The sequence below is a fragment of the Calidris pugnax genome, unplaced genomic scaffold (genome assembly GCF_001431845.1).
Source record: "Calidris pugnax isolate Ruff unplaced genomic scaffold, ASM143184v1 scaffold68, whole genome shotgun sequence".
Taxonomy (NCBI): Eukaryota; Metazoa; Chordata; class Aves; order Charadriiformes; family Scolopacidae; genus Calidris; species Calidris pugnax.
The window spans coordinates 5,988,530-6,003,704 of NW_015090921.1; the positions used below are offsets into that span (position 1 = coordinate 5,988,530).

The 15,175-nt window shown below is 35.1% G+C and overlaps 1 protein-coding gene across 3 annotated transcripts in view; it reads right to left on the minus strand.

Annotated features, from left to right (window-relative positions):
- Positions 1–15,175, minus strand: part of TTBK2 (tau tubulin kinase 2) — a 96,972-nt gene that overhangs the window by 62,918 nt on the left and 18,879 nt on the right. For all 3 annotated transcript variants that reach the window (XR_001412938.1, XM_014950333.1, XM_014950332.1), the window contains exons 2-4: positions 12,498–12,657; positions 6,884–7,031; positions 927–1,000 (exon numbers count right to left, since the gene is read on the minus strand). Coding sequence is in view for 2 of the 3 variants with exons in the window: in XM_014950333.1 (XP_014805819.1) it covers positions 927–1,000; positions 6,884–7,031; positions 12,498–12,566 (291 nt within the window). In the remaining variant the exon portion in view is untranslated. The remainder of the gene's footprint in view (positions 1–926; positions 1,001–6,883; positions 7,032–12,497; positions 12,658–15,175) is intronic.

Here is a 15,175-nt window from a genome sequence, read left to right on the forward strand (position 1 = left end):
TAGTGTAAATTCTTCCTACTTCTTCTTTAGCTCTTCATGGTTAACCATGCAACACTCTCATTACATATTCCAGGATAATAAATCTCACCTAAATGTAATGAGTCCCTGAGTATTTCAACATTAAATTTAGAATCCATATCTGAAAATATGAACCTCAGTATCTCTCTACTGCTAAATAAGATGGACCAAACTAATCTCTATTAGAAAACTAATACATACGTTATTAGTTAATGTTATAAGGCTACTGAGAAAATGTTCACAAAAGACTTCTTTACACTCACCTCTCTAAGGAAAAGTACATAATTTATTTAATTATACAGTATAACTTAGATGACTTAACCAAACACATGAAAAATATACTATGCAAGAAATGCACCCCCATGACATCACAGAACTATTGGTCTGTCAAAATAACATATGAGCAAACAGTAGGAACTACAGTGCACTTCTTTTTCCAGTATTCCTATTCAGCAACATGATAAAGGACAATAAGCCCAAAACTTTAATTGCTCATCACCCATTTTATCCCTTTTCACCAGAACAAGTCTTTCAGTAAAGTGACGTGTGTTCTTTTACTTGCAAAGAGTATTTTTTCACTTTCACCAAAAAAGCCAACAAAAATGCAGAGACTAATATATTATATTTTAGACTATCTTCAAGTGAAAACTTCAAAGGAATGTGAATTATCTCAGAAGACATCATACTTAACAGTCAGGTCTTTCTGAGGATGCAAACTCTCTCCTTTCTGAGAGAAAGGATATTGAAGGATAAGGATATAAAAACATGCTCAATTTATTACATGTTCAAGATCTTTGTTGACTTTTTAAAATTTATCATCCTCTAAAATTTTACTGGTATTTTCATATATGCTTGGCTAATAAACCAAAACACACAAGCAAACTTTGAGCTCCCTTTGATACACTGACCTGCAACTGCATGACCACATAGTTAAATCTGTCATTCCTTCCACATCCAATGAATCTACAGACATGATCTTTTCCTGAGGAAAAAGAAGCAAATTTGTCAATAATAATGAAATTGTGTGGTTTATTCCTTTAAATAGCTAGCAAATTACTGGCAAAGATAGTTATATTTCTTTAGAGATCTTTAACAAACTTGGTTCCTCAACCCCCACAGTTCAACAGCTGCAAAACCAATGTCAGTTCTGCTCCCAAAAGTACGCAGCCCTACCTCAGCTATCACTCTTCCCTAAGAGAACATGCATGGCAACATGCCTAAATGTCCACAAATTTGAGGCATTTTGGATTAGAAAAAGGTTATTTTCTTGCTGATGGCTTGTTACAGACAATATTCCTGGTGACCATTCCTCTTTTTCTATAGGCTGCAGCTGCTGGGATGAAAGGAAACAGTAGGAGTTACCTGCAGGTCATGTTTTGTATTAAAAAACTGTAGAAAATGTAATTCAACTAATCCGATTTATGAATATCTTTTTCTAGAATATGATCTTTGCTGTTTAGCTACAAAAGACAAATTCAGCTCAGGCACACTGAAGGAGAGATAAAAATACTGTAGTAGTTAAAAAAAAATAATCACAGTTTGGTTTAAGCCAATTTTCTTCAAAGCCTGTGGAGGACAAGAGGGCTGGTCAAAAATAATCTCCTCATTATCCTGCAGTTGTTAAGTCAAAGCATAAGATTCTCCAGGTATAGAAAAAGGCAAGCTAAAGACTGCAGGAGGTAAACAGAAGGGAAACACAACCTCATTGTCGTTTTGGCATCTGTGTTCATCGACTTGGAGACAACCTGGGACCCCTTATGAACCCACTCTACGACACAACAGGGTGCTGTAGGGTTTAAGTCCCTCAGGCCATTTACCTTCCTTTCTGACACCACAGAAGCTACAGCCAAGAGAAAGTCGATGGTCGCAAGTGGCCTCTAAATCTGTGTGAAATTTGTGTCACTTATGGTTTCTTTCATGAATTTCTTTACCCTTAGGATTACCTGAGTGTCATAAATTGAAACAAACAAACAAAAAAAAGCGATAGGAGAAAAGCAATTAAAAAATTCAAAAAACCATTACTGCTTTCAAAAGACCACTCCCACCAGCAACGGATCTGGGAGGACTTTTTGTTCCTACTGCACTCACAGCTCCACCAGACCCCTAGAACTTGGCCCTACAGCTTCCGAATATTTTCACTGCACTTGACAGAAGAGCAGTTGCTTGTTTATTGCTTCCTCAGGAAGCTCCCTGTCACATAGAATTAAAACAGATAGGCCCATTTAAACAAAGAAAATGCTACAGCATTCATCAAAATAATTTAATTTAAAAGAATTATTTTAAAAGAAATCTCTACAACTTCTGCAAATACGTAAGCACTAAGCTGTAAATATCACTGCGTTTCCTCCAATTTTTCCTTCCATCCATTTGTTTAAGTAAGACAGGCAATATCACAGACAGTATAATTTCATGAAGAAAAAGGACTTGCAGCAAATTTGTCAAGATGAAATTTTGAATATTCATTGCTGCAGTTTCCAGTTAATGAGATCTCATCTCAAATATTTATGATTCATTTTACTGCCACAGTGGGTATGCTGAGGGAACATCTTCAGAGAAACATTAGTCAGATCTCATCTGACAAATTCAGTAGATGTCCAAAACTCGGTTTGGTCAGAGAAACGCCATTTTAACTGAAACAGCAACTCCAGTTGTGCAGGAAATTCTCCGGAAAGTAATTTTTGTCAAAATCTGAGGCAATGGGAAAGGCCAGAAGTAGGGCCTGTACACCTTATTCAAAGAGCATGATCCTCTGCCACTCCAGTGTGGCTACTCACACCTACTACACCTTTGCAGACAACTTCGGTTCCTTTTCCCTCAGCAAGAAAACAGTATTTTCTCACACCTGTGAGCCACATGGCTGGGGAGCAGGGGGAGAAGGTGACAATAACAGGCTTCAACAAACAACTACGCCCTTGAAAAGCTTCCTAGGGAGGGTATGAAGCGTACATGCCATTCCCCAGGCTGCAGTGTATCACTACAGCTGGCTTTCCAGCCTACACCAGACACAACCCATCGCTGAATTCCGGCAGAGAGCTGTAAATGAGTGAGGGAGAAGTCTGCAAGGTTGTGTGAGACAGAAACCAACTGAGTGAGTCTCACTCTCACCCAGTGAGATGTGATAAAGCTGTCTTCTCCCATCTGACTGTGGGAACAGATGGCATAACAACATGATTAAACAAAACAACCATCTGTTGCAGCAGATTTCTTTTAAAAAAAAAAACACAAAAAAACCCCAAAAAACCAAAACCAGAGTTTAAAGGGTTAAACAGCATTCTGACAACAATAATTAGGAGATAGCACTGTTGGCAGGTAAAAACCAAACCCAGAGTTTAAAGAGTTAAACAGCATTCTGACAACAATTAGGAGATAGCACTGTTGGCAGGTAAAAAAAATTAAAAATTAAAAAAATAATACAAGATGCAAAGCTGTCATTAATGGTCATACCAATGAACATGCTCCTCCTTCATAATTATGAGAGGTGTCATACAACTAATCACATATTTAAGCATGTTTTGTGAGATGAGGGTCTCAAAAGATCTTCTTTGAAGTTCTTCATTATTCACTGCAGTGTATACCTACAAAGTTATGACTCGTTTCACCTCCACAATAAATGACCACACTCTTTTAATTTTTAAAATTCCTGAAGTCAAAAATAATTAAAAAATAGTACATCCTTACACTTCCGCCAACAGCTGTTCTCATTTCAGTTTCACAGTTGCTGTGAAATAAGATTCTAATTCAGAAACACTGGAAAGCATATTTATAACCTCGAGAATGTACCTAGCTCTAGTAAAGACTGGAAGAGCTGTTTTTCTGGATTGAGACATATTCCACCTGTTTATTTAATTATTTCCTAAAAGCCTGTTTCTTTGTAATTTTCCCAGAAATTGTGTATGATAATAAACTTTCAAAAAAAGAAAACAAACAGATCCACACATGAAGAGAATTCTGAATGATGCTGTCAGCTCACTCTCATTACACACTATTCATAGGTCAAACTTTCCAAGTATTTGCAAGAAAAAGGATATTAATGACAATTAAATTCCTTCCTCTGATTTATGTCCAAGGTAACTAGAACACCTTGAAAGCAAAAGAACATAAGCCCTCTGAGAAAAGGATAGTAATTATATACATACATATATATATATACACACACATGCCAAGAAGGGATAGAACAAGACAAAAGTTGGTCTCAGAGGATGTATGCTACTAGAAGGTTGTTACAAAAATATCCTAAAAGTACTGTTTACAATTTCACCTGCTCTAAATCTGTATGAAAAAAAAATTGTCAAAAATAAGAGAAGTTTCTACATGGTAAATGAAGCATTTAATAAAAAATATTTTTATAGAAGCAATGATAAAATTGTTTTCTATTCCCTATTTTTGTCCATTTTTCTTGATTTTTTCTCTGCATCAAAGTTTTAGTTCTTGCATACTGAAAACTTGGGAAGGTAGAAAAATTATTAGAAATGGCTTATAGGAGCCAAGATTTTATGCAAACCATAAAATGGTCTCCACCATAGTCTTATTTAATGAATGTCCTTTAAGTATGGATAAAAATATATGCATGTAAAAATAAAGTTACATATCTGTGCAAACTATACATCTCAATAGATGCAAAAGGGTCATTCTTGACCAGTCTCTTACTGTAGTCACTTTCCTGATCATCTACAACATCCCTTATCTAAAACCAGAGCAGTTACACTGTAACATGGAATTGGACAGCAATGACAAAAGGTCACCTCTAGTGTTACTATCATGAAAACACCAACTTTTTTTCTTTCTATTTTTAAACTGTAAAGGAGAATAATAAGAGATAAAAAATAAGGAATAGTATTTGGATTGTTTTCTCATAAGGAAGATTTTCAAAAGACCTCCTTCTAAAGATCTCATACAAATCAGGGTCTCAGTTAGATAAAAACGTCTATTTACTGTTTTCTTAGAGAAATAATATTGAGAAAATAAATAACTGAAAGATCTTTATTTGGATTATATATTATTTGGATTGTTTGCCTTAGTGGATCTGTTGTTCAGGTGTTTTATTATTCTGTTCTTTTCATCTAGACAGGATTTCCCATGATTCAATAGAACCAGAGACTCTACTGCAGGAAGACTTGGGTTGTTAAAGAAATTTTCCCCAAAGGAAGACTGATAAGAAAATTATAACTTCTGTAAGGCCCTCTCTATGGCAATTATTTTTAAAAAAATCAAGTTTTTATTATTTCAGCAAACATTTTTAGTTTTCAAAAATATTTTAAAAAGTAAAAAAGGTCTTTTTGAGAAAAAAGAATTTTTGTAACATCTTAACTCAAACTTCACTATACTCACAGTAGAAAGTTATAAGGCACTCCAGTTATACAGTCATATATAAGGCTATGTTTTTGTAAATACGTTGGCATTGTAGTGCTACCAAATTCCAATGTTTTATTTCAGTTTTTACTGTTTTCCTCATTACTTTAGCTGCTTCACCTATACCATTTTAAAGACACTCAGTTTTGTTAAAAATAGAATCAAGCTCAGGTGTGCAGAAAAAAAAACCTGTGAAAAACTAATTCTGAGCATTTAAAAAGCAAGGAGTTACAGAGTATTTGTATCTTCAAAGCTCACTATCTGTAAGATAATTTATTTCAAGAATCCTCACAAATGGTTTCTAAATTTACGATTGGCAATACTGAAACTCACTATTCAAAACTGGACTAGAAACTCTAAAATTCAAGGAAGGCTAATATTCAGTCCCTGAATCTCCTTGCTCGACTATATAGATACTAGAAGTTGTTGTGAAATTCTTTAAAAATATATGAACATGGGAACAGTTTGTTAAAATTATACCATGTGACATGCTTGCCCTCTTAAATCTACAGAGGCTGTCAATTTCTGCTGCAATGTGACCTTTACAGCAGATTAGGCAGCACCGTATGTCATACAGACTTTGTTATATTCAAACTCAGAGTTTGGAAAAATGGGGCTGCTGACAGGGACAGATGTATTAGTCAAAATCTTCCAGATTCAAAATAATTTCTCTAAAGAAAAAAGTCACCCTTTAAACTTTCTTTTTATAATCTTATGTTGTGAAAAGCAATGATGGGAGGCTGTTGCATATTCCTCTGTATTGACAGCTTCAGACACTGAAGTATTTAAAGGTACATCAAAAGTGACTACTCAAAACTGTGATTCTAAATAGTCAAGGACCTGAAGTCTAAAAGTATTTCAGGACTCTACATGGCAATATTTTTTCCCATAAATTACGGTATTTTAAAGTTGTTTTTTGTTGTTTGTGTGGGGGTTTTTTCAAATGTTTCCCATTTCAACATCAGAATTATTCTTGGCAATACTTGCAACGCAATTTTTAAAGTTGTTTTTTTGTTGTTTGTGGGGTTTTTTTTCAAATGTTTCCCATTTCAACATTAGAATTATTCTTGGCAATACTTGCAACGCAAAGAAATACAAATATTCTTATTTTGCATGCTATGTGAAGGACCCGCAAATATTCAAGACTAGATAGTACAGAAAAAAAGAGACCATCTTGAGGAGGAAATAAGAAGCTAACAACAACAAAGGCCAGAGCAAAAAAGGTAAGGACAAGATATGGATGCAGAATAAACAACAGTTGAGCACAGGTTTTGCAGCAATGTAATTTTTTTGTTGTTCTTTTTATTTTCATGTCAACCTGTTTCAAAGAAAAGGTTTGTCGCAGCAAAACGTTCAGAAGCTGAAAGAGCTTCTATTCCACTTTTAGTAACCATTTAGCAATAACCTGCAGAATATGGGAATACTTACTCAAACTATGACTAAATAGAAATTATAATGATTTTTTAAGAAGATACACTGACATTCTACTTCTGCCATATCCAGGATACAGCCCTACCTTGCAATTTCTTCAACACAGCTACTTCCATTTTCAGCACTTGCTTTGGTTGCTGAGCTGATTCGACCTTCAGTGCAACATTCTCCCGAGTAAGCAAATCCAGTGCATCGTAAATTTCTCCAAATCCTCCACCACCTATTTTCCTCAACTATATTGAGAAAAAAAAGAAAGAACAAAAACAGATTTAAAAGAGGGCAGAAGCAAAGAAAGGAAACAAATCATCAATACTTCTTTGTACCATTGGCCATACTGCAAATGCTGTTGTATTACTAATAGATTTTAAAGTAACATAATCATAACCTTCAGTATGTAAAAGAGCTACTGAATAACCTACAAAGGTACGGTTACAGCTTGTCAGAGTATCTTAGGAATACAAGTTAATACACCTGAATCTCCATCTGTACTACGCTTCCTGTATTTAATACAATAGAAGAAGGCACTAGCATTCCCAGCATGAATCTGACCCAAGTCAGTGTGCTGAATAAAGTCTTTCCTCAGTCACATACTATCCAGAGATCTTAAAATACAAATGCACAGTGACATTTTTAAAATATGCCATCTTCTTCTTTTTTCAGAAATACGCACACTGAATACTAAAGGTACATAAGTTCTTGGACTTACATAAAAGAGGCAGCATTTTCTATTACATGCAGACACAATAGCTACATCATAAATGATAACAAATGGCTAAGATTATCTTTTAATATATATTTTAAATGTTACACACATGCACTTATAGTTCACCAATACCACTCTTATTAACAGACATACTAAAGAAACTTGCACCACTGAAAGTTTCATCTGTGTTAGGAAGAGGTAAAAAGAATGCTCCTGGCACATTAATTAGTTTGAACTACATTCAGAGCAAATATTAATAGTTGTGTTTTCACTGTGCTTTAAATGTTCACAGGGAACAGGGACTTGTCTGGCTTTCAGTACCAAAACCATCAATGTTATTTCATTTAATGCTTTCATACAACTATCTCCCCTGTAGCTAAAGCTGATAAAGAGATAAAAGGAGACAAAAAGAACGTACCCTAAGAAATACACAATATTGTATTTTTACTATATCTTACCTTGAAAGAACTGACATAGTTTTCTAAATGTCATTTGAAAATATACAGTTGCTAAGGTTATGTGACTAGACTGTATTAAATGTCATCTAAACGTTCTGGGGATGTAGAGATCAGCAATATGCTGACCTATCTTCAGATTCTGAAAATAAATCTAATGGCTCCTAATACAGACAACCACCCATCTGACTGAGAAGAAAACAATTTCTGAAACAGCCTAAGAATAAGGAAGAAGGTAATAGATAAAATACTCAGATTGTTTACTTGCATTTTTCAAGTCATATCGCATGACATTTTTATTCTGTACGATTACAATACTGAGTATTTCACCATGCACTGTCTGCCCTGAAGACCTTTTACCATCACAAGCAACTGCTATTTCAATAGTCTTAAGATGAGAAAAACATGGTCCAAGATACACAGCATTATCTCATTACTCACTTCTGGCCAATTCATTGCCATTTTTAAAAAGGTGCATAGGATGGACAGCACACCACACTTTCAGACCTACAGAACCAACCCATCTAAATATCTGCCTCTAGTGTAACACCTCCTAACTGCAAATGCAAATGTTCATTTCTTTCTAAAAAGCACAGTAGCTGTTGGCAAACACAATTTCCTCTTCTCCACATACTGTCCCTGAAGCAGCATGACATGCACGCCACCAGCACAGGCCTAAACCTCCTAAACCTCTTAACCTGCACATCTCAAGAACTTAGTAAGTTCCAGTACAGAGTATCACAAATCCTAAATAAGAAGTTTCTGCCTTCAGACATGACCTGTTTAAGGTACTATTCAGGTAAGAATGTAGGGTTAACTTTGAAATAATGACAAATCTTAAGAAATAGAAACCTTTCAAGCTTGATGAAATACTCAGTATAACTTGGCTACATTCAGATTAATTTAATAAACATCACCTGTTTAAGGTACTATTCAGGTAAGAATGTAGGGTTAACTTTGAAATAATGACAAATCTTAAGAAATAGAAACCTTTCAAGCTTGATGAAATACTCAGTATAACTTGGCTACATTCAGATTAATTTAATATATGCAGAGTGTTAGTACTTATAGAGAGGAAAGAGATCTGGCATCTAAATATCGGGAAAAATAGCAAGTTTTAATAGGATTTTATATATATGGTTTTTGGTTGCTATACGCACTGTTAGTACTTACAGAAAGGAAAGAGATCTGGCATCTAAATATCGGGAAAAATAGCAAGTTTTAATAGGATTTTATATATATGGTTTTTGGTTGTTTGGGTGTTTTTTTTTAAAAAAGAGTATGTGCGTATCTATGTATAGCTCTCAAAGATGTGGTTTCGTGACTAATTTGGCCATTTTAAGCCTGCACTTTTCCGTTCCACCTCTTGGTCTGGTAATGTCATTATCTTAACTGAGCTCTGAGCTATTAGCAGGGCTCCAACAGTTACACATAGACATTGTGTAGTTTTCAGCACAAGCACATAAATTTTCAGCATAGTACAAGCACAACAGAGACAGTGAGAATGAATGGTGAAAAGGGTGAGAGGGGAAAAGGAAAGTGGTGACACAGCCATCCTCATCCCTATACAAACTTATGACAGTTTATCATGTAACTTCATTTATCGGCTTTGAGAATCAGCCAGACTGAGAAAGACTGCCTCTGAAAGGCTGGGAGGTTTTTCTGCTTGTGTGCTTAAAAAAATTTAGAATAAAAAAACCACCCCAAAACCCAAAACAAAACCAAACACACCAGCACACTAACAAAACAAACAGATCAATTTCTATCCTCAGATAAAGTACACCAGAATCATTAACATAGATCCAATAATGACGTCAGTCAGTAATTCCAGGCACAAATTAACCTCTCTTTGATTGTAGAAAAGATATTTTCCACACCCTTCATCACTGGGTCACACACTGCATTCAGCAACGAGCCCACATTTTCCTTGGTCATCTTCTTGCTGCCAAGGTCCCCGTAGAAGCCTTTCTCGTTGCTTTTCACATCCCTCACCAGTTGCAACAGCCAGCTGAGCTCTGCCTTTCCTCTACATTTATCCGAACACACAAAGGCAACGTCTCCATATTAATCCTGGGCAGCCCATCCCTGTTTCCACCTTCTGTTTGCTTGCATTTTGCCTTTGAGTTCAGAGAGGAGCTGACTGTTCCATCACGCTGGCCTCCTGCCAGATCTGCTCAACATCTCTTACCTTGACAAGGACCCCGTTTGCCCTCGTTTACACGCTGCACCACCTTCTCCCATTTTGTACATTACTTAACAAGCTTCTCTTTTTTGCATGCAGCACCTCACACCCCAAACTCATTCCCTCCATTCTCTCTTCCAACCCTATCTCTTTGTATGCTTCGAGTCTAAAGCATACAATTTCCAAAATGTTTTCTCTCAATACTTTTTGCTTACACTGCATATTGAATGACATTCATAAACCTACCTAAAAACAATTCTCATTACAATCAAGGCTCTTCCAAGTCAAGATTGTAGTAAATGTTTCAAAGGCAAAAAAGAGGGACAAGAAAAGGCATCGACAGAAGGTAACAGCAAACGCTAAAAGATACAGAGACCAGTAGAGAGGGAGGGTGTCACTAGGGAAAAATTTTTTATTCTTTTCTATGCTTACTTTTCAAAATAGAATCACCCTAAAGAAGATCTAGGCTAAAATTAAGTCTAATCGAGCATAGTTTTTTAAAATGTTTGTGTCCACAAATTCCAGGTATATTTTCATGATTACAAAGACCAAGGTCATGAACAACAAAAATTCGAAAACTGCATTTCAGCTGCAAATCTTCACATGACTTCCAGAATGTGTACTTTTTTTTTCTTAAACTGCTTACAATAAAATAAGCTCATGTGCCACTGATAATTAGGGACAGTACTCATTGTCACCAAAACTTGAAAGTCTACTCATATATGCCACCTCATCTTTCTGCACAAGGAATTTTTAAATACTCTACTGCTTCAAGAACACTAGCAAAAAACTTCAATACTTCATAACCTCAAAGAAAAGTATTATGTTAATATATATATGTTAAGCACTAAGGAATTTCTAAAAATGCATGCTGTTTTCTTCCACTGGCAGACTGTCCTATGAAATCCTGAATTCAGATAGAAGCGCATCACCGTAGATGCCATCAAGAAATCTATAATGGTTGCTACAGAAATTAAGAAATTGAAAAGCTACCCACAGACAATATTTGGCACTCATCTCTCTGTAATACTTGATTTGGAGAACATACAAGTTAAAATGTATAATCACATGAGATGAACAGCAGCCTACTCTCAAAATTTTCCAAAAGACACAGATCTGATCATCACTCTTCATTACACAGGAAAGAAAATGAACCTGAATAAAACAGGACTACTGTTGCACATATCAGTCAACTGAGTAGTTTTGTGGATAGCGATATATTAGCATATTGTTAACTATTTATAATGCTATTTTATTCTATTTGATCTGATTCCAGACTATGCTTTCAGTTTTTACTTCACTGCAATATTGAGACGCAATACAAGAAACTATTTTAAAAATACACACTCAAGATAGCTGTTTAGGTTCTATTTACACAAAAGGAAATAGAAAGGTTCCCTCACAAAGCTAGTATCAACTTCCTGCATTTTTAAATGAAGGATAGGATATAAGATAGTTGAAACTGTTTTCTTTATATAAAATTGAAATGAATTATTAATCTGTATCTTCTATGTTCTGTCTCACAGTTTTAAATAAAATAGTGAAATATGGGAGCAACACAAAGCAAAGATGGTGCAAAAAATAGTATCTATTCACAGCTTACTGAACACACAGAGATACTCAAAACGTTCTATTACAAAGTGGTGGGTTTTTTTTCCTTTTTGCTTCCTTTCTTTTTTTTCTTAATCTCAAAAAAATCCACAAGCCAAAAAAGTCTAAAGTGATCAGGGTATGGAGAAGGAACTACAAGAACACAGCCTGGTTTTCCAAGCAAAAATAGTTTCAAATGGATACTCTTTCCCTCTAGGCGTAAATCAAGGATACGAACACCAAAAGGGAACAGAGCTATTTATGGTAAAGCCAATACTGGCACACAATCAAATGGATGCAAATCAGCCAGGAATAAATCTATGCTACAAAATATAACAAACAAAAATAATTTCTAATGGGAAGAGCAGCAAGGTCCTGAAAGACCTTCCTACAAGAAATAACAAATCTCACAATCTGATGAGTTTCAAAAGGGTGCCTGACCGATTTCCAAAACAGACTGACATAATCACCGGCTGATCGGATTCAATATACTAACAGGACTCTTCCTGTCGTGCTATGAACAGTCACTAAGTCAGGATTTAAAAGCTCTCCTAGGTCCTTACCAGGAAAAAAACCCACCTTAAATCCGTATCACTTCTTCTTAAAGTAGAATAAGAGAAACAAGTGGTTTTAAAGTCCTTTCACCTTTTAACATAACTATTAAGCAAAATACATCTCACAAGAATTTTGAAAAGATTTCAAAGTGCAAACTACTTCTTTTCAAAAACACGTTTTAAAGAAAAAAAAACCTGCAAGAAGGCATACTCACCACCTTCCATCTTTCTTTGACCAAGATTCCCACACTGAGGATGTCAGGCTGCTCCCCTCCTCCACTCATTGCAACCTCCGGACGTTATGGAGCTGCTATGCGAAGTCGAGGTCAGTAGAAACCATCCAGACCCCAGGAGTGGCTTCCATTTAACCAGTGACTGGAGAAACAGAACAGAACATGGGATCTCAATGATTAACAGAATAATACGAAATACGGAAAAAGTTGTGTTTCTCACCTAGGACCTTAACTAGTGTTTGTATCCCATAGTGACTGATGTTGAAATTTTAGTCAAACTACTTCCAGTACAGAAATAAATTCAAGTATATTCTTCCTTTTTTTTCACCTGCTCTCTCTCGAACCTCCAAGCCCAATCTCCAAACAGTATTAATGAATACAAACATTTTCAGAGTTATATTCTGCAGTCAGTTTCAAATTCTGTTAAAACATAATTACTTTTCAATTTAATTTTAGGAACAACAACTTTTAAAATGTAATTAATAATTTACTAAATAATTCGTTAAGTAATTAGTAGTAATACATAGGAAGATTAAAGTAATATTAACCAAAAAAATTATAAAATTAAAAATAGGTAGTTAAATCGGAATTGTAATTTATTGCACTGCATACGTACTATTCCACATTGTACATATTTCATATAAATAGGATTACTTATGATTAAATAAGTCTAAAGCATAGTTTTGTTGGCTTATGTCAACATAGCTAAAAGGGAAAAAAACTTGTCTTGGGTAATTCTATCAGTTTAATTTTTTAATTTTCTGGCTTTAGGCAACCATCTCTAAATCGAATTTTATATAGCAATATAAAAATTTGTCTTTTAGAGATTAATCCATGCATAACAGCTCCCATCAGCAACTACTATAACCAATTAAAAGCTTATTTCATTTGTTTGAAGCTTTTCTAGAACTGTCCTTATTTGTTACACTGGTATAATTACACAAGTGTAACTCTTTGTGCAAACTGTCTAATCCAATAATAAGACTCTTCTAAAGTGTTTTTGCTTTGGGTTTATTACTATCACTTCCAATAGAGCATAAACTGAAAGTTAAAAAAATCTTTTTTCCCTGAATCAACACACAAATGGTATGCAAAATCAGTACAACCATTCTGATTTAAATTAACAGTATGCCCTTCCATGTGGATAAACGCCAAGTTTACTACTGGGACTAAAGTATGCTTTTAAAAAACAACCTGCTGCTTAAACAACCTGGCTTTTGAGACAGAATTTTCTTTGACATGACAGTAACTGTGGGGTTTTTTCATATTCCTTCATATTTATTTTTTGCATTTCATTTATGCCTTTCTTGCTTCAATTGTAAATTCTGACATTTAAACCAACTCCAAACAAAGCAGATCCCTCTGGAGACAAATTTATCTGGATTAGTCGAAGATCTAAATTTATACCAAATTAGAGTAGATTACATCCCTGTAAAGGGTGTTCATTCAGAATATGTAGCCTGAATTGGTCTAATTCAAACAAATGAAGGGAAACCAAATTAAGATTGCATATTCTGAGCAACAGCACCCAGCCTGTAATTTAATCAAGTTGAACTAAACCAATTTAAATTCTACCGGTGTTGGTAAATTCTCTCCTGCAAATAAGGTCAAAATTCTAAAGAGAACTATAGTCATTTATGTGAACACCCTTAACATCACCAATTACTGACCATAATTACTGGCCTTTCTAGCTGAATTATCATAACATAGTCAGGTACTAAGTCAGTCAAAGAGAAAATGAAATGGCACTAATGAAGAGAGAAAGGTCTATTTCCAAAACTACGTGCTTACAACACATACAGTGATTTTACTCATTTGCTCAAATCTTTGCTTCCCCTTCCATCACCCACCAGTTACATGAAGTAAGTGATGGCCTTCGCTAAATAATAATTTTACTCCTATATTGGGACTTCAAAGGTGTTTTTTTTCTGACACCTATTTAAAAAAACAGTAACAGATAAAGTATTTATCTCATCAGAGCTAAATCTAAAGTTGGCAAGAATGACTTCTGCCAAATCTTTCAAACATGAGCAAAATCCATCACCTGTAGGAAAAGTAGATGCCTTATTAAAGCAAAGATATGACATCAGTGGGTTTAGAGTTTTTTGTTAATATTGCTATTAGCCTTGATCTCATACCTGATTTGATACTTGTATTTTAAATATATTTTACATTACAATTTATAGTCACAGCTCTGACAAACATTTCTGAGAGCTATTCATTCATGGATTCTTAAGCACACTAGGAGAGCATCAGTAACTGTGCCAGAACGCAACAGTACAATACGTATATCCACAGAACCATCCCATACCTTAAGAATTATCATAGAAATACCCTAGTGCTGTACATAACACCTGCATGGCCTGGGTAACAAAAACTTTGCATTTATACACAATTCCTCAATTCTATTCCAATAAACTAATTCCTTGTCAAATCTCTTGTCATCTTATAGCATTACAGAGCAATAAAATCTATTCTATATCATCAGTCACCGGTATTCAAGGCACTAAAACCGTAGTGTGTGGGAGGCAAAAGTTCTCTCCTGAGCCCCCGAAGGCAAGATCCTAAACATCTCCTAAAGCTTAGTGAGCAACTGCAAGCACTATGTAAATTCTAAGGCCAGAAATGTTTTAGGTGTGTTTATTTGAACATCCGAACTA